The sequence below is a fragment of the Oncorhynchus mykiss genome, chromosome 19 (genome assembly GCF_013265735.2).
Source record: "Oncorhynchus mykiss isolate Arlee chromosome 19, USDA_OmykA_1.1, whole genome shotgun sequence".
NCBI lineage: Eukaryota > Metazoa > Chordata > Actinopteri > Salmoniformes > Salmonidae > Oncorhynchus > Oncorhynchus mykiss.
Genome location: NC_048583.1, coordinates 10,802,252 through 10,827,297, shown reverse-complemented (window position 1 = coordinate 10,827,297; position 25,046 = coordinate 10,802,252). Strand labels below are relative to the sequence as shown.

The window sequence follows — 25,046 nt, the reverse complement described above, 5'->3', positions numbered from 1 at the left end:
GCTCGCAACGTTGGACAAAAGCCTGAGCGGAGGGGACGCTGGACTCGGCGAACTGAGATGAGAACAGCGGAGGCTGGTACCCGAGGCTACTCTGAAAAGGAGATAGCCCGGTCGCAGACGAAGGAAGCGAGTTGTGGGCGTATTCTGCCCAGGGGAGCTGTTCTGACCAAGACGCAGGGTTGCGAAAAGAAAGACTGCGTAAGATGCGACCAATAGTCTGATTGGCCCGTTCTGCTTGACCGTTAGACTGGGGGTGAAAGCCGGAAGAGAAACTGACGGAAGCCCCAATCAAACGGCAAAACTCACTCCAAAATTGAGACGTGAATTGCGGACCTCTGTCCGAAACGACGTCTGACGGAAGGCCATGAATTCTGAAAACATTCTCGATGATGATTTGTGCCGTCTCTTTAGCAGAAGGAAGCTTAGCAAGGGGAATAAAATGAGCCGCCTTAGAGAACCTGTCGACAACCGTAAGAATAACAGTCTTCCCCGCTGACGAAGGCAGTCCGGTGACAAAATCTAAGGCGATGTGAGACCACGGTCGAGAGGGAATGGGAAGCGGCCTGAGACGGCCGGCAGGAGGAGAGTTACCGGACTTAGTCTGCGCGCAGACCGAACAAGCAGCCACGAAGCGACGCGTGTCATGCTCCCGGGTGGGCCACCAAAAGCGCTGGCGAATGGAAGCAAGCGTACCCCGAACGCCAGGATGGCCGGCTAACTTGGCAGAGTGAGCCCACTGAAGAACGGCCAGACGAGTAGGAACGGGAACGAAAAGAAGGTTCCTGGGACAAGCGCGCGGCGACGGAGTTTGAGTGAGTGCTTGCTTTACCTGCCTCTCAATTCCCCAGACAGTCAACCCGACAACACGCCCCTCAGGGAGAATCCCCTCGGGGTCAGTGGAGGCTACTGAAGAACTGAAGAGACGAGATAAAGCATCAGGCTTGGTGTTCTTAGAGCCCGGACGATAAGAAATCACGAACTCGAAACGAGCGAAAAACAGCGCCCAGCGCGCCTGACGCGCATTAAGTCGTTTGGCAGAACGGATGTACTCAAGGTTCCTATGGTCAGTCCAAACGACAAAAGGAACGGTCGCCCCCTCCAACCACTGTCGCCATTCGCCTAGGGCTAAGCGGATGGCGAGCAGTTCGCGGTTTCCCACATCATAGTTACGTTCCGACGGCGACAGGCGATGAGAAAAATACGCGCAAGGGTGGACCTTGTCGTCAGAGAAGGAGCGCTGAGAAAGAATGGCTCCCACGCCCACCTCTGACGCGTCAACCTCGACAATGAACTGTCTAGAGACGTCAGGTGTAACAAGGATAGGTGCGGATGTAAAACGATTATTGAGGAGATCAAAAGCTCCCTGGGCGGAAACGGACCACTTAAAGCACGTCTTGACAGAAGTAAGGGCTGTGAGAGGGGCTGCCACCTGACCGAAATTACGGATGAAACGACGATAGAAGTTCGCGAAGCCGAGAAAGCGCTGCAACTCGACGCGTGACTTAGGGACGGGCCAATCAATGACAGCTTGGACCTTAGCGGGATCCATCTTAATGCCTTCAGCGGAAATAACAGAACCGAGAAATGTGACGGAGGAGGCATGAAAAGAGCACTTCTCAGCCTTCACAAAAAGACAATTCTCTAAAAGGCGCTGGAGGACACGTCGAACGTGCTGAACATGAATCTGGAGTGACGGTGAAAAAATCAGGATATCGTCAAGGTAAACGAAAACAAAGATGTTCAGCATGTCTCTCAGGACATCATTGACTAATGCCTGAAAGACAGCTGGAGCGTTAGCGAGGCCGAAAGGAAGAACCCGGTATTCAAAGTGCCCTAACGGAGTGTTAAACGCCGTCTTCCACTCGTCCCCCTCCCTGATGCGCACGAGATGGTAAGCGTTACGAAGGTCCAACTTAGTGAAAAACCTGGCTCCCTGCAGGATCTCGAAGGCTGAAGACATAAGAGGAAGCGGATAACGATTCTTCACTGTTATGTCATTCAGCCCTCGATAATCTATGCAGGGGCGCAGGGACCCGTCCTTCTTCTTAACAAAAAAAAAACCCCGCTCCGGCGGGAGAGGAGGAGGGGACTATGGTACCGGCGGCAAGAGCTACAGACAAATAATCTTCGAGAGCCTTACGTTCGGGAGCCGACAGAGAGTATAGTCTACCCCGGGGGGGAGTGGTTCCCGGAAGGAGATCAATACTACAATCATACGACCGGTGTGGAGGAAGAGAGGTGGCCCTGGACCGACTGAACACCGTGCGCAGATCGTGATATTCCTCCGGCACCCCTGTCAAATCACCAGGCTCCTCCTGTGAAGAAGAGACAGAGGAAACAGGAGGGATAGCAGACATTAAACATTTCACATGACAAGAGACGTTCCAGGAGAGGATAGAATTACTAGACCAATTAATGGAAGGATTATGACAAACTAGCCAGGGATGGCCCAAAACAACAGGTGTAAAAGGTGAACGAAAAATTAAAAAAGAAATGGTTTCGCTATGATTACCAGAAACAGTGAGGGTTAAAGGTAGCGTCTCACGCTGAATCCTGGGGAGAGGACTACCATCCAGGGCGAACAAGGCCGTGGACTCCCTTAACTGTCTGAGAGGAATGTCATGTTCCCGAGCCCAGGTCTCGTCCATAAAACAGCCCTCCGCCCCAGAGTCTATTAAGGCACTGCAGGAAGCTGACGAACCGGTCCAGCGTAGATGGACCGACAAGGTAGTGCAGGATCTTGAAGGAGAGACAGGAGTAGTAGCGCTCACCAGTAGCCCTCCGCTTACTGATGAGCTCTGGCTTTTACTGGACATGAAGTGACAAAATGACCAGCAGAACCGCAATAGAGACAGAGGCGGTTGGTGATTCTCCGTTCCCTCTCCTTAGTCGAGATGCGGATACCTCCCAGCTGCATAGGCTCAGCACCCGAGCCGGCAGAGGAAGATGGTAGTGATGCGGAGAGGGGGGCAACGGAGAACGCGAGCTCCTTTCCACGAGCTCGGTGACGAAGATCAACCCGTCGCTCAATGCGAATAGCGAGTTCAATCAAGGAATCCACGCTGGAAGGAACCTCCCGGGAGAGAATCTCATCCTTTACCTCTGCGCGGAGACCCTCCAGAAAACGAGCGAGCAAAGCCGGCTCGTTCCAGCCACTGGAGGCAGCAAGAGTGCGAAACTCAATAGAGTAGTCTGTTATGGATCGATTACCCTGACATAGGGAAGACAGGGCCCTGGAAGCCTCCTCCCCAAAAACAGATCGATCAAAAACCCGTATCATCTCCTCCTTAAAGTCCTGATACTGGTTAGTACACTCAGCCCTTGCCTCCCAGATTGCCGTGCCCCACTCACGAGCCCGTCCAGTAAGGAGAGATATGACGTAGGCGACACGAGCAGTGCTCCTGGAGTAAGTGTTGGGCTGGAGAGAAAACACAATATCACACTGGGTGAGGAACGAGCGGCATTCAGTGGGCTCCCCAGAGTAACACGGCGGGTTATTGATTCTGGGCTCCGGAGATTCGAAAGCCCTGGAAGTGGCCGGTGGATCGAGGCGGAGATGGTGAACCTGTTCTGTGAGGTTGGAGACTTGGGTGGCCAGGGTGTCAACGGCATGTCGAGCAGCAGACAATTCCTGCTTGTGTCTGCCTAGCATCGCTCCCTGGATCTCGACGGCTGAGTGGAGAGGATCCGAAGTCGCTGGGTCCATTCTTGGTCGGATTCTTCTGTTACGGTGCGTGAATGAGGACCCAAAAGCGAATTAACGTAAACAGAGCTTCTTTAATAACAAAACAAAACGTAGGCTCAGATGGACCGGCAGGTTCCGACAGGACAGGACAAGGTTGCAGCAAACATGACGATAGTCTGGTTCAGGCATGAACAACACAAACAAGAATCCGACAAAGACAGGAGCAGAAACAGAGAGAGATATAGAGGACTAATCAGAGGGAAAAAGGGAACAGGTGGGAAAAGGGGTGACGAGGTAGTTAGGAGGAGACAAGGCACAGCTGGGGGAAAGAGGGGGAGAAAAGGTAACCTAACAACGACCAGCAGAGGGAGACAGGGTGAAGGGAAAGGACAGAAACAAGACACAACATGACAGTACATGACAGTTTTTGTTTTTTTATAGCTACAAGGGACCTAAAGTTCAAAATCAAATATCTAAATGATCCTTGGTATGACCATCTTAAAACAATTTCATGTGTTAGCTTAGTAGAACCCCCAATGTGTCCATGTGAAATGATGTAAAACCGTTGTTTATGATATGTTGGGATGTCCATGTGAAATTATGCATTTGTGATAGAAAGGTATTGTGGGCTATCATGTTGGAACGTTCCTAGCGGAAAGGAGTTCCTGGAAAGAGTACTTAGGTGCTCAATTTGCCTTTGCCTGGGAGAGAGCAGGCTGGGCAGGTAGCAGGTTGGCTAGAGTAGAGCCATACCTGAGTTTTGTTATCGGGAAATAGTTGTTGCCTGAATAGTTTTTACTGAGAATATCTTTGATTTTTTTAAGTCTTTGTCAACGTCCTGTTTGTTATTTTCTGTACAACGTATATTGGCCAATTTGTCCTGCACCTGTTAATATTGTAAATAAAAGCCTCTGAGTGGTGAGCACCAGAACATCCTGTCTGTCTCCTCACTGTCTGATCCTCAGCATCTGCTTCACACTTATTAACAGTCCTGACAAAGCTTGCTCACTTGAGTACGTGGGTGATTAGGGCTGCGTTTACACAGGCAGACAAATTCTGATAATTTTCCACTAATTGGTCATTGACAAATCACATCAGATCTTTTCACAACAGATATTTTTCAGAACTAATCTGATTGGTCAAAAGACCAATCAGTGAAACAAAAATCAGAATTGGGCTGCCTGTGTAAAGGCAGCCTCTGTCACGAACATCCAGAATGCATTGTCCACAACTGTCCCGTGCAGCTGTAACTAGCCATTCATCAACACCATGATGTAGAGGTTCTGAGATGTTCAAGAGCTATAAACTTTACGGACTTGTTGAGTATGCAAAGAATGTTTTTAAACACGGCGTGAACACAGTGTGACAGATATGACCAGACAACCTACACGACGAGGTGGTGGTGCTACAGTACACAGCAGAATGCAGAAGTAAGTGGTGTCATGGACATGGTTAGGAAATTACAGACATATATAATGCTAAAGTAAAACAAATGTTTATGTCCTTATATGGTAGCCTACAATATATGGTAGCCTACACTATATGGTAGCCTACACTATATGTTAGTCTACACTATATGGTAGCCTACACTATATGGTACACTATATGGTAGCCTACACTATATGGTACACTATATGGTAGCTTACACAAAAAAGGGTTAGTCGGCTGTCCCCATAGGAGAAGCCTTTTTGGATCCAGGTAGAAACCTTTTGGGTGTCATGTAGAACCCTCTGTGGAAAGGGTCTACATGGAACCTAAAAGTGTTCTACCTGGAACCAAAAAGGGTTCTTCAAAGGGTTATCCTATGGGGACAGCTGGAGAACCGTTTTAGGTTCCAGATAGCACCTTTTGTTCCACAAGAATGTAGATTATATAATTAAATGATTTTTCTTTATATTCTTTTGCCAGGTTACTCTGAATGTCAATTTTCCCTAATAATAACTTTGTCAATGCATTAATTTGATTACAAAGTGGAGAAAGTCATACTTGGGTCATTCAGATTTGTGGTTACTTGCTGCCCTGGGCACACAGGTGAGTATTCATACACTGAGTATACAAAACATTAAGAACACCTGCTCTTTCCATGACCAGGTGAAAGCTATGATCCTTTATTGATGTCACTTGTTAAATCCAGATGAAGAGGAGGAGACAGGTTAAAGAAGGATTTTTAAGCCTTGAGACATGGATTGTGTATATGTGACATTCAGAGGGTGAATGGGCAAGACCAAAAACGTAAGTGCCTTTGAACAGAGTATGGTAGTAGCTGGCAGGCACACCAGTTTGTGTCAAGAACTGCAATGCTGCTGGGTTTTTCACACTCAACAGTTTCCCATGTGTATTAAGAATGGTCCACCACCCAAAGGACATCCAGCCAACTTGACACAACTGTGGGATACATTGGAGTCAACATGGGCCAGCATCCCTGTGGAACGCTTTCGACACCTTGTAGAATCTATGCCCTGATGAATTGAGGCTGTTCTGAGGGCAAAGGGGGGTCCCAACTCAATATTAGGGAGGTGTTCCTAATGTTTGGTCTACTCAGTGTACATGGTAAATGTTTGACAATGTATATGCATGACCAGTAATCTGTTAGGGACTTCTGTAAATCAAATTAATGGAAGATAAAGACAAAATTATGCGAACGCTTGGGATTATCAATCAATCAAATGTATTTATAAAGCCCTTTTTACATCAGCCGATGTCACAAAGTGCTGTACAGAAACCCAGCCTAAAACCCCAAACAGCAAGCAATGCAGATGTAGAAGCACGATGGCTAGGAAAAAGTCCCTAGAAAGGTCTGAACCTAGGAAGAAACCTAGAGAGGAACCAGTCCTTTTCGGGCTATGCCGTTTGGAAATTATAACAGAACACGGCCAATATGTTCAAATATTCATAGATGACCAGCAGAGTCAGATAATAATAATCACAGTGGTTGTAGAGGGTGCAACAGGTCAGCACCTCAGGAGTAAATGTCAGTTAGCTTTTCATAGCAGATCATTCAGAGTTAGAGACAGCAGGTGCGGTAGAGAGAGAGTCCAAAACAGCAAGTCCGGGACAAGGTAGCACGTCTGGTGAACAGGTCAGGGTTCCATAGCCGCAGGCAGAACAGTTGAAACTGGAGCAGCAGCACGACCAGGTGGACTGGGTACAGCAAGGAGTCATCAGGCCAGGTAGTCTTGAAGCATGTTCCTTGGGCTCAGGTCCTCAGAGAGAAAGAGAGAGAGAAGGCGCCCCCCCCCCCCCCCCCTTAAGTTGTGCCGTGGCGGAGGTCTTTGTGGGCTATACTCAGCCTTGTCTCAGGATGGTAAGTTGGTGGTTGAAGATATCCCTCTAGTGGTGTGGGGGCTGTGCTTTGGCAAAGTGGGTGGGGTTATATCCTTCCTGTTTGGCCCTGTCCGGGGGTGTCCTCGGAGTGGGCCACAGTGTCTCCTGACCCCTCCTGTCTCAGCCTCCAGTATTTATGCTGCAGTAGTTTATGTGTCGGGGGGCTAGGGTCAGTTTGTTATATCTGGAGTACTTCTCCTGTCCTATTCGGTGTCCTGTGTGATTCTAAGTGTGCGTTCTCTAATTCTCTCCTTCTCTCTTTCTCTCTCTCGGAGGACCTGAGCCCTAGGACCATGCCCCAGGACTACCTGACATGATGACTCCTTGCTGTCCCCAGTCCACCTGGCTGTGCTGCTGCTCCAGTTTCAACTGTTCTGCCTTATTATTATTCGACCATGCTGATCATTTATGAACATTTGAACATCTTGGCCATGTTCTGTTATAATCTCCACCCGGCACAGCCAGAAGATGACTGGCCATCCCACATATGCTCTCTCTAATTCTCTCTTTCTTTCTCTCTCTCGGAGGACCTGAGCCCTAGGACCATGCCCCAGGAATACCTGACATGATGACTCCTTGCTGTCCCCAGTCCACCTGACTGTGCTGCTGCTCCAGTTTCAACTATTCTGCCTTATTATTATTCGACCATGCTGGTCATTTATGAACATTTGAACATCTTGACCATGTTTTGTTATAATCTCCACCCGGCACAGCCAGAAGAGGACTGGCCACCCCACATAGCCTGGTTCCTCTCTAGGTTTCTTCCTAGGTTTTGGCCTTTCTAGGGAGTTTTTCCTAGCCACCGTGCTTCTTCACCTGCATTGCTTGCTGTTTGGGGTTTTAGGCTGGGTTTCTGTACAGCACTTTGAGATATCAGCTGATGTACGAAGGGCTATATAAAATAAATTTGATTGATTGATTGATTGAAGGAGAAAGATAGAAAAAGAGAGAGAGAGAATTAAAGGGAGCATACTTAAATTCACACAAGACACCGGATAAGACAGGAGAAATACTTTAGATATAACAGACTGACCCTAGCCCTCGACACAAACTATTGCAGCATAAATACTGGAGGCGGACACAGGTGGGGTCGGGAGACACTGTGGCCCCGTCCGACGATACCCCTGAAAGGGCAAACTAGGCAGGATATAACCCCACCCACTTTGCCAAAGCACAGCCCCCATACCAATAGAGAGATATCTTCAACCACCAACTTACTACCCTGAGACAAGGCCGAGTATAGCCCACAAAGATCTCGCCCACGGCACGAACCCGAGGGGGGCGCCAATCCGGACAGAAAGATCACGTCGGTGACTCAACTCACTCAAGTGACCCACCCCTCCTAGGGATGGCATGGAAGAGCAACAGTAAGCCAGTGACTCAGCCCCCATAATAGGGTTAGAGGCAGAGAATCCCAGTGGAGAGAGGGGAACCGGCCAGGCAGAGACAGCAAGGGCAGTTTGTTGCTCCAGTGCCTTTACGTTCACCTTCACACTCCTGAGCCAGACTACACTCAATCATAGGACCTACTGAAGAGATGAGTCTTCAATAAAGACTTAAAGGTCGAGACCTAGTCTGCATCTTTTACATGGATAGGCAGATCATTCCATAAAAATGAAGCTCTATAAAGCCCTGCCTCCAGCTGTTTTCTTAGAAATTCAAGGGACAGTAAGGAGGCCTGCGTCTTGTGACCGTAGCATACATGTAGGTATGTACAGGCAGGACCAAATCAGAAAAATAGGTAGGAGCAGGCCCATGTAATGCTTTGTAGGTTAGCAGTAAAACCTTGAAATCAGCCCTAGCCTTAACAGGAAGCCAGAGTAGAGAGGCTAGCAGTAGAGTAATATGTTCAAATGTTTAGGTTCTAGTCAAGATTCTATCAGCCGTTTTTAGCAATAACTGAAGTTAATTTAGTGCTTTATCCGGGTAGCTGGAAAGTAGAGCATTGCCATAGTCTAATCTAGAAGTGCTAAAAGCATGGATACATGTTTCTGCATAATCTTTGGACAGAAAGTTTCTGATTTCTTTCAGTGTAACGAAGATTTTTTTTTTAAGCCGTCCTTGAAATATTCTTGATATGTTCGTCAAAACAGAGATCAGGTTTCAAGAGTAACGCCGAGGTCCTTCACAGTTTTATTTGAGACGACTGTACAAGCGTCAAGATGAATTGTCAGATCCAACAGAAGATCTCTGTGTTTCTTGGGACCTAGAACTAGCATCTCTGTTTTGTCCGAGTTTAAAGTTTAAAAAATCCCCTTTAAATTCATATCTGCAAAAAGATGATTCTGAGATAATTGTCTTTAAAGTTCCGAACCCTCATTGCTTGAATGGTGTCAGTGATTAGTATCTTGTATTCTTTGGATCTTAACAACATGAATTGGGGTATTTAGAGTACTATATGGGTACTATATATATACTATATAGAGAACATTGGACAGAACAAGGCTATGGCAATAATTCAATTTTGACAAAAATGCAGATAGAACCTTATAGTCCTTAACTCTCGATGGTTGTAATGGGAAAATTTGGAAGATGGGGAAAATTACCGGAAAGCATGAGTCATATAAGCTTCTGCCTGGACCTCAATTTGACTTCACCTTAGTGGAACAAACAACTGCTGCAAAAGTCAAGAATGACATAGACAGTAGGAATTCCCAATCTCTTCTCGGGAGGAAAGAGGGGGATTTGAGAATACACTTCGGCTTTGTTCTCCATCCATCATGGGTCATTAAGAGTCTATCATCGTGTGCCTGTCCCCAGGATGGTGAAGTGAGACCTGGCAGCAGCAGGAGCTGAATGCCCTGGCCCCTGCCCAACCTTTCTCTGTTTACCAAAGGCCATCATTAAGAGCATGGCCCCAAGGGAACAGAGAAGGTAAACCTCACACAACTAGGCCATTGATACAGTACAGTCAAGCTAATGAGTCAGTCAGCACTATGCCATGTGTTATATACTGTTACTGTACTGTGACTCAACAGCTATGGCTAATGCTATCTCTAGGCTAATGCTAGGCTTGTGCTAATGCTAGGCTAATCCTAGGCAGCATCCACAGGCAGCACATACACTCAGCGCAACTCTTTTGGCAGTCACTGCAAACATTTCTACATAGCATTTAACCCCTGGAACAATCTAATGGTCCATAATGAACTACAATACTGCCTGGATTGGATGACAACTAGAGAGGAAACCCTATCCTGCTTGGTGCGAAACTGAAATACTTTCTTAAACCGTAGAAATAAAGTAAATTGCCATTGGGGTTATACAGTTATATAAAAAGCTTGGTTTGTTTGTTTCTATAGTTACACCATTCGGACACACCCACCGTTCCATTCCTATGACTGTCCAGACGAGCGGAGGTAATGCAGGACTTATTTAGGAGATGTAATGAAAGGACCAGATGCAGAATGCATGCCATGCTGGGTATTCGGCACACGTTAAGGGGCGTTTGTCACGGGAGGAGGTTGCTAAGTACCATGCAGTGTTGTCCGAAACGCGTCAGTATCTCCAGAAACAGTACAGCCTTTTATTTTGATCTGCGTTATTTAAGGTATAAGTTCAGCAGCTCACCCAGAGTTCACCCACCCATGCGTTGTTCAATGGGCCCCCTTATAAAAATCTCATCCCGGGGGGGACCGAGTGGCGCAGAGTTCTAAGGCACTGTATCGCAATGCTACAGGCGTCACCACAGACCCGGGCTTGATCCCGGGCTGTAGCACAACCGGCCATGATCGGGAGTCCCATAGGGCGGCGAACAATTGACCCAGCGTATTGTGGGTTAGTGGAGGGTTCGGCCAGGGTAGGCCGTCATTATAAATGAGAATTTGTTCTCAACTGACTTGCCTAGTTAAATAAAGGTAAAAAATACGTTATAAAAAATGTACAGAAGATTAATGTCCAGTGCATCCTATCCGTATTAAATTGATTTATAGATTGAGCCCATTTCACCAGAAAGGGATTCAGTGACAGAACAGCCATATTAATCACTTAAAACTGTATTTCATTTGTACCAGCTGTGTTTGATTGAATGAATGAGAAATTATTGCTACACTTACATTTCTAGAACAGTAAGTTTGGGTTTCTGCAATAATAATTCCTTATTCTCCTTGACTATACTTGGTAATCATGATAAAAGAGAAAGAAGTATAGAAGACTTTTTTAAATATTGAAACTGTGTGGACCAACGTCATCATGATTATAGCTTAATAGCTATCATACACGTTACTCTATAAAAGGTCACTAAGTATATTTATCTTAACGTGACCTTGCGCCGCGCCATACCGAGGGTGCATTCTCACATTCTCCCTGGATCCCCAATCGGACCACAACACGTCTCTCTGTGTCATGCTGTGTCTTCGTGACCCACCATCATGAGAACCCAGCGAACCCTGGTGCTTACTGTCGTCCAATCATAGTTTAGATGAACTATATAATAATCATAAAAAATCTAAGACATTGACGTGAGAATGCTGAAGATCTGGCTGCTGGCGTAGATGCCTAGATCATGTGTCGCGTCATGAGATGAGATCAACTCCTCTCCATCTCTCCATATCCTGAGAGGACGGGCCTCGGAGGGGGGTTTCCATCATTGCATGGCTTTAAATCTGATGCCGGTGACAGCCCACCGCAAAGGATATATTTGGACGTTCTACTAATCATTTATAGGAAAGGTCATCCAGTGCTTTTTTAACTACAGCAGAGACGTGGTCTATCGAATTCTGCAGGTCACTTCCAATCATCAGTAATATAGCCTAGCTATAAACAATTATGACAAGAATCATAAATATGATATTTACTCATACACATATGGAAAGCCTGGTTCCTCTCTAGGGTTCTTCATACTTGGGAGTTTTTCCTGGACACTTTGGTTCTGCTTCTGCTTGAACTTTGGGGTCTAGGACTGGTTATTGTAATTTGTAGATTGATTGACTGATTGATTGAAATGGCTTCTTGCTAACAGTATCTCTCTGATTGTAACATAAGCTGTTTCTAGTCTAGTGTCATTAAAGGAAGGGGTTTGTTAGGGGATGAGGCCAGTGTCCCAGGGTCACTGTCACCCCACCTGTCCCGCTAGGCCAGCTGATGCCAGGAGCTGGGTGGTTCTCAGTGTGTGACCGAGAGGAGTTTGGTGCCGGGGTGTCCCAGAGACTTGACCCTAAAGGGCACCAACCCCGTGAACAGATCACAAACCACCACATGACCAGGTCACACATGTCACATTGTTTAACTTATTGCGGCGTTCAATATTTGCCCTGTAGGCCTGTATACCTGGTGCCATTTTGTTTTGCTGTTAACAGTTGCATTTGAAAATGTATTTTTGTTCAAGTGAGCGTTGATGTTGAGTTAGGTCAATGTGTACTGTTTGAGTGGACTAAGAGGCTGAACATCCGTTTTGTAAACTGATCCTCCAATCTCTACTGTTGTCCATGTCTATTTCCCAGGGATGAAGGATCATGTTAAAACATGGCTCAAGTTACCAATAAAATCCTCTCCCTTAGTTCATTTTATATTCCACAGGGGTCATGTGGAGGACTACATTCAGTGCATTCAGAAAGTATTCCGACTCCTTCCTTTACTCAATATTTTGTTACATTACAAACATATTCTAAAAGGGATTAAATAAATGTTTTTCCTCATCAATCTACACACAATAGCGAAAACAGGTATTTAGATTTTTTTTTAGCAAATCTATAAAAAAAATTAAACAATTCAGACCCTTTGCTATGAGACTCGAAATTGAGCTCAGGTGCTTCCTGTTTCCATTGATCATCCCTGAGATGTTTCTAAAACTTGATTGGAGTCCACCTGGGGTAAATTCAATTGGTTTGGACATGATTTGGAAAGGCACACACCTGTTTATATAAGGTACCACAGTTGACAGTGCATCTCAGAGCAAAAACCAAGCCATGAGTTCGAAGGAATTGTCCGTAGAGCGCCGAGACAGGATTGTGTCGAGGCACATGTCTTGGAGAAGGGTACCAAAACATGTGTGCAGCATTGAAGGTCCCCAAGAACACAGTGGCCATCATTCTTATACGGAAGAAGTTTGGAACCACCAATACTCTTCCTAGAGCTGGCCACCGGGCCAAACTGAGCAATCGTAGGAGAAGGCCTTGGTCAGGCAGGTGACCAAGAACCCGCTGGTCGCTCCAGAGTTCCTCTGTGGAGATCTCTGCAGCACTGTACCAATCAGGCCTTTATGGTAGAGTGGCCAGATGGAAGCCACTCCAAGTCTGGAGGAAACCTGGCACCATCCCTACGGTGAAGCATGGTGGTGGCAGCATCATGCTGTAGGGATGTTTATCAGTGGGAGCTACTGGGAGACTAGTCAGGATTGAGGGAAAGATGAATGGAGCAAAGTACAGAGAGGTCCTTGATAAAAACAAAACCTGCTACAGAGTGCTCATGACCTCAGACTAGGGTTAAGGTTCACCTTCCAACAGTAACACGACCCTAAGCACACAGCCAAGACAACGCAGGAATGGCTTCGGGACAAGTCTCTGAATGTCCTTGAATGGCCCAGCCAGAGCCCGAACTTGAACCCAATCGAACATCTCTGGAGAGACCTGAAAATAGCTGTGCAGCGAAGCTCCCCATCCAACTTGACAGAGCTTGAGAGGATCTGCAGAGTAGAATGGAGAAACTCCCCAAATACAGGTGTGCCTAGGTCCCCCCTTTCCCCCTCTTTTACACCGCTGCTACTCTCTGTTGTCATCTATGCATAGTCACTTTAATAACTCTACCTACATGTACACATTACCTCAACTAACTGGTGCCCCTGCACATTGACTCTGTACCCGTACCCCCTGTATATATTCACACTTGTTATTTTACCGCTGCTCTCTAATTACTTGTTACTTTTATTTCTTATCTGTATTTTTTAAAACTGCATTGTTGGTTAGGGGCTCATAAGTAAGCATTTCACTGTAAGGTCTACCTACACCTGTTGTATTCGGCGCATGTGACTAATAACATTTTATTTGATTGATTTGATTTGTAGCGTCATACCCAAGAAGACTTGATGCTGTAATCGCTGCCAAAGGTGCTTCAACAAAGTACTGAATAAAGGGTCTGAATACTTATGTAAATGTGATATTTCTGTTTTTTTATATATATATATATATATATATATATATATATATATATATATATATATATATATATATACATTTGCACACAAAAAAATCAAAAAAACTGTTTTTGCTTTGTCATTATGGGGTGTTGTGTGTAGATTGATGAGGGGTAAAACAATTTAACGTGGAAAGTCTTTCCGAATGCACTGTATAGGATGTCTTGGGAACAACACTTCAAGGTTTTCTTTGTGCATAGGTTTTCCTTGTGCATATGTTATCTAGTGTTTTCTGCTGCATTAAACATCAACAGCTTTGTATGATGATATTCTAAACCTTATCAAATATCATCCCATGCAGCGAAAAATAGAATAGAAGCTTGTTAACCCCAAGGTGTGAGGGGTTGTGGTATGATGATACACCAGGGCCCCTGAACACAGGAATAGAGTGGAGGGGAGGAAGAGGACATTACGTTACTGACCTTGGCTTTGGGTATTCTCTGGTAGCCTGTCTGTCAGGCCACCGTATAATAAGAGAGATGTTCATTAGCATTGGACCTGGCCCTTCTGAAAGACCCCACTGTTCATGTGAAGCACAATGTGAAATTACAATGGCGATCGCTGATGATATAGCCTATCAGAGCACCGAGTTGACTTCAAAGTGTCTTCCAAACTAATGGGGCAGGTTACCTGCCTACCTAAACCTCATAATATCTGACCATGAAAATACTCTGAGGAAAACTTGATGTATGTGATATTTTAAAACTCTTATTACATTGTTTTTTGCATTTCATATTTAACTGATCATGTTAACTGACTAAATGGGATTGTTTAGGGTTTTCTATTTTGGTTGGAATGTAGTTCAATAACCGTAGTTCGTGTAACCTGCACCAGGTGACCCAATAGAGGGCACTATCGTCAGTGTTCCACAGTGTCATTGCCTTGCTCTTCAAACGCTCCTGTTCAATGTTTGATCATGCTTAATGCACAATGAAAGCGAACCTCTAAATCAGCACTGGTGTTTGAATCTGAAACATTTAAGGTAATACTCCACAAAATCCTCACATTCTCCTTAATCTGAGACTCATTCAAAATAAATATGCATTAATCAAACTGTGTCTTTATTTAAGGTCTATTATCAATGTGTTTAGGCCAGGGGTTCTTAAACTTTTTCAGCTCGATACCCAAATGAGAAATTGATGTTCCTCCCGTGACCAAAATCGTCCTCCATCAACCCAAATTAAAAAGAAATAGTGTGTGATTATTTTCACAACCCTTCTCTCACATACATGCCCAGGGCCCACTTTGGGTCCCAACCCACATTAAAGCCAAATCTGCATGTGTTGTCTTGAAAACCTGGACACAGCATTTTTGGAGGTCTTCAACTGATGATTTAGGTTTATTTTGGAGAGGGGGAGTTGTTTAGGTAGTTTGTTGGGGGGCAGAGGAGGATGGGGGGCTAAGACAGGGAAGGCTGGGGGGCTATAGAGGAGGAGGGAAGGCTGGGAGGGGATAGGCAGGGGGAAGAGAGCGGGAGGGAGGGGATAGGGAGGGGGAAGAGAGTGGGGAGGGAGGGGATAGGCAAGGGGGAGAGGGGGGGATAGGCAAGGGGAAGGGTGGGGGGATAGGCAAGGGTACTGGAGGGGCTGTCCAATGTGTTTTCTTAAATTAGCTGTTGGGGGCGGGAGGCATTCTCTCCGTGTTGTCAGAGGGAGGAGTCTGGGGACGCTGTCACTGTCTCCTGCTTCAGTATTACCTGCACCATAAGATCAACTACACTTTTCCTGTGTGAGTGTGAGTGGACAGAGAGAGAGAAAGAGGGAGCAGAGAGAGAGAGAACCAGAGACCCAAGCTTAAACTTTTCAACTGCCAGAGTGGGGTTTACTTTTTCTCATCTTTTTTCTTCTCTGGAGAGATTTGATTTGAAGGACATTTATTTCTGCTGAGTTATACAAAGTGGCAGGGCAACTGGCAGTGGACATGGCTGGTTGTCTGCAGAGGACAGGACTTTGTAAAGGGCAGGCACGTTTGTTGAGATGCCTCTTTGTGCTTTTCACTCTTGTCTTTTGCTTTTCCTCTGTGGACGCGGAGCCCCACCAATTCGATTCGGCTTTCCTTTACCGTCAACGACAAGGACATCATGCTGACAGCATCGTTGTGGCCAACAATGGCCTCCGTGTTCCCTTCGGGAAGTCTGTGTACCTGGACGCTGTCAATGACCTGGTGACTGAGGTGCAGCCCGGAGACCGCTGCTCCATCACGGTCCTGGAGAATGACCCACTGGCCCAAAAACCCGGAATGCTTAGCCCTAAGAAGTTCCCCTGTGCGTTTGGCGGTGATGAGGTGAAATACACTCATTTTGGTTCCCGGAGCCCCAGTAAAGACAGGGTGAAGCTGCAGCTACGCTACGACTCCCAGACGGACACGGTGGTCATCCCCTTCATGCTGGAGGTGGAGGTGGTCTTCCAGCAGCTGGAGGTCCTCACCAGGAACATGCCCCTGGCTGTGGACAAGCTCAACGGCAACAGCAACCCCATTGACAAAAAGGGCCTGGACTTTTCCTTTGAGGATGGTGTCACTCAGTGCAAGGTCGCCACGCTGGTCGGCGCCGGCGGTCTCCCCAGGTATGGCACCCTTTTAAATAATTCCACTAATGGCCAGATGATGGACTGTGATGAGTTTCTTAAGCAAGGCATTCGCTACAAGCACACATCCACCACCAACTCTCCTAACAGAGACTATATCCCCATGTTGGTAGAGCTGCAGGATAATGAGGGAAACACCATTATGCAGGAGCATTTCCAGATCATGGTTAGAATTAGAGAGGGTACAGAGAACACCCCTCCCAAGCCTAGTTTTGTTGCTATGATGATGATGGAGATTGATCAGTTTGTGATGACAGCTATCACCAGTGATATGTTGGCTGCCGAGGATGTTGAATCTGATCCAGATGACTTAATATTTAACATTACGTCCCCCCTGGACCATCAGCAAGGCTACATCATCAGTACAGATGATCAGAACCTCCCCATCACCTCGTTCTACCAGAGAGACATTAAAGATTTGAAGATAGCCTATAAGCCTCCGTCCGAGGATTCAGAAGTAGAGAGGATTTTCCAGCTCGAGTTTGAAATTGTAGATACAGAGGGCGCCGTCTCTGATACGTTTGCCTTTATGATTGTGGTGAAGCCTATGAATACTCTTGCTCCCGTAGCAACCAAGAACATAGGGCAGCTTTTGTTTGAGGGCCAGTCCAGAACTCTCTCCAGCTCTCACAACTTAGAGATCAGTGATGAAGATAACCTGGACAATGTGAAAATCACAGTGGTGGACGGCTTGAAGCACGGCGAGCTGACGGTGCTCGGCGCGCGCAGGAAATTCTTCACACCGGCCGATTTAGATGCCGGCATCGTGGTTTACCAGCACGACGGCAGCGACACCTACAGCGACAACATCATTTTTAGAATGACTGATGGCAGCAATGAGGTCGAGTTTTTGTTCCCTATCACTATAGCCCCCACTGACGATGAACCCCCTATTATCAATGCAAACACCGGCCTGGTGCTTTTCAAGAATGAAATCATGCAGATTTCCCCCTTCATTCTGAGCGCCACAGACATAGACTCAGAGGATTCTACCATTAAATTCATCCTTGAGGCCCCATACTCCACTGTAGGGGAGCTTATCCTCAGACAAGTGGAGCCTCCCTCTAACCCCTCTCTCTGGAAGTTCAGTGAGACAGATGAGATGTTTGAACAGGTGGTGACCGAATGTTTCCAGCAGGACATTCTAGATGGGAAGCTCTTCTACCGCCACATTGGGCCTCACAGCACCACCACTGTGATGGATCAGTTTGTGTTCCGCGTCCAAGATGACAATAACCCACCAAACCAGTCCGGTGAGCATACCTTCACCATTAAAATCCACCCGGTGGATGACCTCCCACCAGAGCTCTACCCAGGGACCACGCTTCACATGACAGTGCAAGAGTATGAGCTGACTCACTTCAAGAAGACGTTTTTGCGTTACACAGATTTGGACTCGGATGACAGGGATCTGAAATATACCGTCACCAAGTCCCCCACTGACACAGATGAGAACAACCCGGCCCCCCTGGGTGACATTGTTCTGACTGACAGTCCCGACTCTGTGATCAGTGAGTTCACACAGGCGCAGGTCAACCACCACAAAGTGGCCTACAAGCCCCCAGACCAGGAACTGGGCATCACTCCAAAAGTCCTTCAGTTCACATTCATTGTGGAGGATACTGCTGGGAATACAGTAGATGGACTATTCACTATTTTCTTACAGCCCGTTGACAACAAACCTCCCTTTATCACCAACACTGGTTTCACTTGCCAGGAGAGAAGCACGTACATCATCACTAAGAAGGAGCTCGATGCCACCGACCAGGACACAGAATATGAAAATATTCTATTCACTGTGACCCAGATTCCTCGCTATGGGCAGTTGCAGTATTTAGGGATCGATATGTCGAACAGTGAGACATTTGTCCTGGAGGACATCGAAAATGGCCATATTGCCTACATCCATGGCGGGGAGGAAAGCCTCAGTGACGTTATCAAGTGTGACGTCAGCGACGGCTTCCATGAGGTACCTATCATCATCAAGATCTCCATTAACCCAGTTGATGACAAGACCCCCACCATCATGCTCCCTGCTGGCCTTCTAGGGGCATCCATCGATGTCCTGGAGAACGGGGCAACTGAAATCACCAGCAATGTCATCCAGGGCCGTGACGAAGACACTGACGACCTCATGCTGACCTTCATCGTTGAGGAGCCCCCCAGGCTCGGTGAGATCCTGGTGAGCGGTGCCCGCGCCGAGAGGTTCACCCAACAGGACATCATCAACGGCGTGGTGATGTATGCCCACACTAGTGGTGAGATTGGCTCCTTCAAAGAGCATGACTCCTTCAACCTCACCATCTCCGACATGTCCGATGAATGGGTCGTCGGGGGCAACAAGGTCCAAGGAGTCCGGGTGCTCGTCACCATCCTGCCCGTCGACAGCATCCCACCCATCGTCAGCGTCGGGGAGCAGTTTGTGGTGATAGAAGGGGAGAAGAACGTCATTACTCTGGATCACGTTATGACTGAGGATATGGACACAGACAACAATGACATCCTGTGCACCGTTATTGTCCAATCAACATCCGGGTACGTGGAGAATATCTCCCCAGCTCCAGGTTCTGAGAAGTCCAGAGCAGGCACCGCCATCACCGCCTTCAGCTTCAAAGATGTCTTCCTCGGTCATATCTACTATGTCCAGAGCATCCACAAAGGTGTGGAGCCTGTGGAAGACAGGTTCACCTTCCGTTGCTCCGACGGCATCAACTTCTCTGATCGCCACTTTTTCCCCATCGTCATCATCCCTGCCAATGATGAGAAACCAGAGCTCTTTATCCGTGAGTTTGTCGTGATGGAGGGCATGAGTCTGGTCATCGACACACCCATCCTGAATGCGGCCGATGCAGACATTCCAGGGGATGAACTGGAGTTTGAGATCATAAAGAACCCCAAGCATGGCAAGATAGTTCAGCAGCTTACAACGGGCACAGTCCCTGTTGTCAGGTTCTCCTTGGAACAGATCAATGAGGCCTCCAACATCATCTACGAACACGACGACTCAGAGACCAAAGAAGACAGTTTCGAAGTTAGGCTCACAGACGGGAAACACACAGTGGAGAAGAAGATTCTCATCATGGTGATTCCTGTCGATGACGAGACACCGAGAATGGCCATCAATGATGGACTGGAGGTTGAGATCGGAGAAACAAAAATAATCAACAACAGGGTCATGAAGGCTACTGATCTGGACTCGGAAGACAAAGAGCTCATCTACGTTGTGCGCTACGGCCCAAGCCAAGGCTATCTCCAGCGTATCACCAAGTTCGGACACGTTGTGGGCAACATCACCCTCGACATGAACTTCACCCAAGACGAAGTCGACAAAAACCTGATCCAGTATGTGCATACGGGCCAGGAGGGTGTACGTGACCTGCTTAAGTTTGACGTTACCGATGGCATTAACCCCCTTATCGACCGATACTTCTACATCAACATCGGAAGCATCGACATGGTTTTCCCCGATGTCATCAACAAAGGCGTGACCCTAAAAGAAGGGGGCAAAGTGACTCTCACCACTGACCTGCTCAGCACCACTGACATCAACAGCCCAGATGAGTTCCTCAGCTTTAGCATCACACGTGCCCCTAGCAGAGGCCACCTTGAATGCACTGACCTCCCAGGTGTGCCCATCTCCACCTTCACCCAGCTGCAGCTGGCCGGCAACAAGATCTACTACATCCACACCTCAGACGATGAGATGAAGATGGATAGCTTTGAGTTCGAGGTGACGGACGGCTACAACCCGGTCTTCCGCACCTTCAGAGTGTCCATCACGGACGTGGACAACAAGAAACCTGTCCTGAGCGTCCATAAGCTGCTGTTGGGAGAGGGCGAAAACAAGCTCATCACCCCATTCGAGTTGACCGTGGAGGACCGTGACACCCCAGACAACCTGCTGCGCTTTGTGGTCACCCAGGTGCCGGTTCATGGCCAGTTGCTGTTCAACGGCACCCAGCCAATCAACACCTTCACCAAGCAGGACCTGAACGAGAACCTCATCACCTACAAGCACGATGGCACCGAGTCCAACGAGGATAGCTTCTCGTTCACCGTCACCGACGGCACACACAACGACTTCTACGTATTCCCTGATACCGTGTACGAGACACGTAAGCCTCAGATGATGACCATTCACATCAGCACTATTGACAATGGGGTCCCCCAGATCGTGGTCAACAAGGCTGCCCCGTCCCTAAGGGTTCTGCATAGCGGCCACCTTGGCTTCCTAATCACCAGCAAGGCCCTGAAGTCTGAGGATCGAGACAGTCCTCACAAAGTCCTCAAGTACTCCGTGGCCGAGGCCCCACAGCATGGCTTCATCATGAACACTGCCCTGGGCAATGACAGCATCAAGGCCTTCACACAAGGTAAGACTAGCATTTAATATTACATATACGTGTATATAACCATTTAAAAAACAATTGAGGAAAAAGTGAACGAACATTCATAAAATTAAAATCTGATATATTTACCTTTTTTCCCATTTTATTCTATCTAATTGATGGAAGTTATGTACTTTGGGAAAATTATGTTTACAATATCAGTAAGACCAGTATTCACACTCCTGCCAGAATCAGTATTTTAATGCCTTTGACTTTGACATAATCTAAAATGATGCCTGAGGGCTGTAAGTAACCTTCAGTAGAAAGTGGAGTAATCATCTCAGATGTTCTAAAGAATGTAGAGATTCTCCTCCTTACATTTCCAATTCACCCTTTCATGTCATCAGCTGATATTGACGAAATGAAGATTTGCTACGTGCTGCTTGATGGTAGCAATGCCACAAGTGATATCTTCTACTTCACAGTTGAGGATAAAGGTAAGACCCTCTTTTTTAATATTTGAACCTCATGCTCATTGACGTTGTTGGGTCTCATTACTGCAGACTTATATCACATGGCCTGTAGGCATTCTTTTCGGCTTCATCCTTCTTTTAAGATTGAATCTCTTTGTGATTAAATCTTCCTGCTCTCTGTCAATCTCTAAAGTGTTTGCATCACAAAGACTTAAACGCAGTTCGCCATGACTGACAGCTAGCACAGAGCCCCTTCTCTCTCCTCGCCCCACTGCTGAGGGTGGCAGGTTTAAAGAAGGTTTAAAGAAGGGGTGGAAGAGGTCAGTGGGGACATGGGCCGAACAGTGTCCCTGGGTGTGTTAGTAGTGAAAGGGATGGAACGCCCGGCAATTAAAAAAGCTCTGAACTTTATTGTATCATGAACAATGGGGGTTTTCCTTTGTGGTTTTTGTCCTGGGTATTCTTCAGTGTTTGAAGTGATAGCATGACACCAAATTTGCCACCTTCAATGCCTCCAAGGCATTCCAAGTATTCATCAAACCATATGTCCGTTTTTATGGAAATCGATCCTAGATAAGTGAGAATAGCATGAGCCTTTGACCCTGTGTGTAGAGGAAACTACTAATTTTGAACAGCAGTTTTGTAATGATCAAGGTGACTGTTAACCTGCTTCATTGCTTCTCTAGGTTAGTGGAACAGAAACGTAACTATTTCATAGTGAAGTTAGCAAGTTTTGCTTCTCAATCCAAAATTCTCATGGAATCGTTTAAAGTGCTTCTATTTTTTTTGGATTCTATTTTCTGTTTGACTAGTCATCAGAAAATTGAAAATAGACTAGTCATTACCATCTGATATGCCAGATCCATTCCTTAACTTCTCTAGGGATCCTTTGCTTGGGAGGCTTTGGATTTCAGTAGCTGTGTGTATTTATATTCCCCTAGAAATTAACGTTTGGTCCGATGTCATATGAACCGTATCTTATTGGATTTCATAACTATCCACACAGGTTGCATCTCTATCGTGACAATCCTATTGGTGTTTTCAGTATACAGTCATTATTATGCATGATTATGATGTTAGTGTTTGTATAACGTAGCTTTTCTATGGTATTGTCAGTAGATTTCAACTATTGGAGTAAAGCATACTTATCATAAAATATGTTTTTGGTTTCAAAGTACATTCTACATATTCTACACATTTGTTGTATCACACACAGACTGTGGAGTTTTGAAACAAATCAGTTGTTGGATATTAGTTTGCGCTTTGTTATGGTTAACTTTGTCCAAAGTACCATTGTGGACATAGTTTATCTGCATCACGGATATATATAGCGAATGCAAAGCAAAGGATCAAAATATAGCAGGTGGGGATGGGGGCATGCGTTGCTATTTTAACATCAGCTGTAAATGCTTAACGCATTCTGAGGTTTTGAAATGCATCCCTCCATGACACACTGTAAGAAAGATTTGGGCTATATTTATGCTGGATTGAGGACTAGCTAGCTAGCACAATATTATCATCATCATCACCATGGTTGATGGCCACGGAGGGTTTAGGTGTCATGGCATTTTGGTCAATTCCTCTTGTTGTTTTCACCAAGTTTAACCCCTAAGTTAACCCTTTCATCTTCATGTTAGCATTCACGCCCGGTAATGAACTCTCCTGTTAGGACAGAGAATTGACTGTGAGAACAGAGTGGGAGAAAGGTTGTTAACTAGTTTCTGAAGATATTGCACAACAAGGAATTATTTTCCTGTACTGTTCCGATCCACACATGCTGAAATACTGAGACTTAGTTTCTTAATTATTTATATTTTTTAATGCATGTGTCTCCCCAAAGTCCTCTTACTCATGCTGAATTCCAGATGGCCATAAATGGCTGTTGCTCTCAGACAGTATAGCCTTAATGGATAATAGGGCTTTCTTTCTCAGGGCTGTCTGTAATTGAGGGTCTGGCTACAACAGGAAGGGGACACAAGGGCTTCAATTAGCTCCACAATCCCCTGTGTTTGTAGTGTAGTCTGTCCCACTGTTCTGTTTGAGATTCCAGCCAGCACATCTGAACCAGGTGCAGGGTTGGCTCTATACCTCTCTGCCATCTGTCTAATGTGACTTTGTTTCTGTCTGACTACGTTTAACATGTGCAGAGCACTGAGTCAGGGCTGGTAGGACACACACCACACACACACACACACACACCGAGTAACATCAAATAAAGGCATTAAAAGGCAACAATTGCCTGAGTCTGTTACTGGCATGTAGGAACAAGTTGACACATCATTCTGTTGGTCAGCGAATTTCCTCCTAAAAGTTTAGTGTTTTCTTAATGTGTGTGAGAAACACCGCTGGACGTTCTAGATTCTATAGAATAAATGTCTGCAGCAGAAGTGACCATGAACAATACCTTAAAATGAATACTATTTACACCCTAAGTGTGCAAAATTCACATAGAAAATAGTCCAAATGGCTGCATTCTCTCCCTGTAGAGTTGTATTGCTGTATTGAAACAACATGTCATAAATAATGCGTTATGGGTAAGAAGAGAAAGAGCGAGGGGTCAGGGTATTTCCCCTGGGTGTTGGTCAGGAGTGGGTGTTGGCCGGCCCTAGCCTTTTGGGGGCCCTATGCGAGAGTGTAGAGACTTCTAATAATTTTAAAGTTAATTTCCTGCAATTCTACACATTTGCCATTATTCGGCCATGATTACAACAAATTTAAATAGCTGAATGGACTAACTTACCAAGCTAAAAATTGTTAGCTGCCATGGGCTAAATGAGCGACTGTCAGTGACCGACATAATGAGAAAAAAACTGCTAATGCACAACCAAATGTCGAAATTGCACCTTGTGTATTCTACTATTCTTACTCTCAGTAGTATGTTGAGACCCTGACTGAATTCATTTGAATGAAGCTCTCCCCTCATCCCTCACCTTGAGGGGAATGTAGTGATATAGCGTAGCATACTGTTAGCATAACCTTTATGTGTGAAGTGGTGATGAATGCCCCCGGACATTGACTCTGTACCGGCACCCCCTTATATATATTGCTATTTTTTACTGCTGCTCTTTAATTACTTTTATCTCTTATTGTTATCTGTATTTTTTTAAACTGCACTGTTGGTTAGGGGCTCGTAAGTAAGCACAACACCTGTTGTATTCGGCGCATGTAACTAATACAATTTGATTTGCTGAACTGTGTCACCCTGGCTACACTACAGCTGACCAGGCCTTCCTGGGGCAAGTGGGCACATCTCTTGATTGGGGTTCTGACAAGGAGAGCCAGGCAGGCTGAACTGGGTCCAGGCAGGCTGTACTGGCTCCAAGCAGGCTCAACTGGGTCCAGGCAGGCTGTACTAGTTCTAGGCAGGCTCAACTGGGTCCAGGCAGGCTATACTGGGTCCAGGCAGGCTCAACTGGATCCAGGCAGGCTGTACTGGGTCCAGGCAGGCTGTACTGGCTCCAGGCAGGCTCAACTGGGTCCAGGCAAGCTGTACTGGGTCCAGGCAGGCTCAACTGGGTCCAGGCA

The 25,046-nt window shown here is 46.3% G+C and overlaps 1 protein-coding gene across 1 annotated transcript in view; it reads left to right on the top strand.

The window, feature by feature from the left end:
* The first annotated feature begins 15,848 nt into the window (after positions 1–15,848).
* LOC110498645 (FRAS1-related extracellular matrix protein 2) overlaps positions 15,849–25,046 on the top strand; it is a 51,720-nt gene continuing 42,522 nt past the window's right edge. The window contains exons 1-2 of the mRNA XM_036954239.1: positions 15,849–21,093; positions 21,456–21,545. Coding sequence (XP_036810134.1) covers positions 16,056–21,093; positions 21,456–21,545 — 5,128 coding nt within the window. The 5' untranslated portion in view covers positions 15,849–16,055. The remainder of the gene's footprint in view (positions 21,094–21,455; positions 21,546–25,046) is intronic.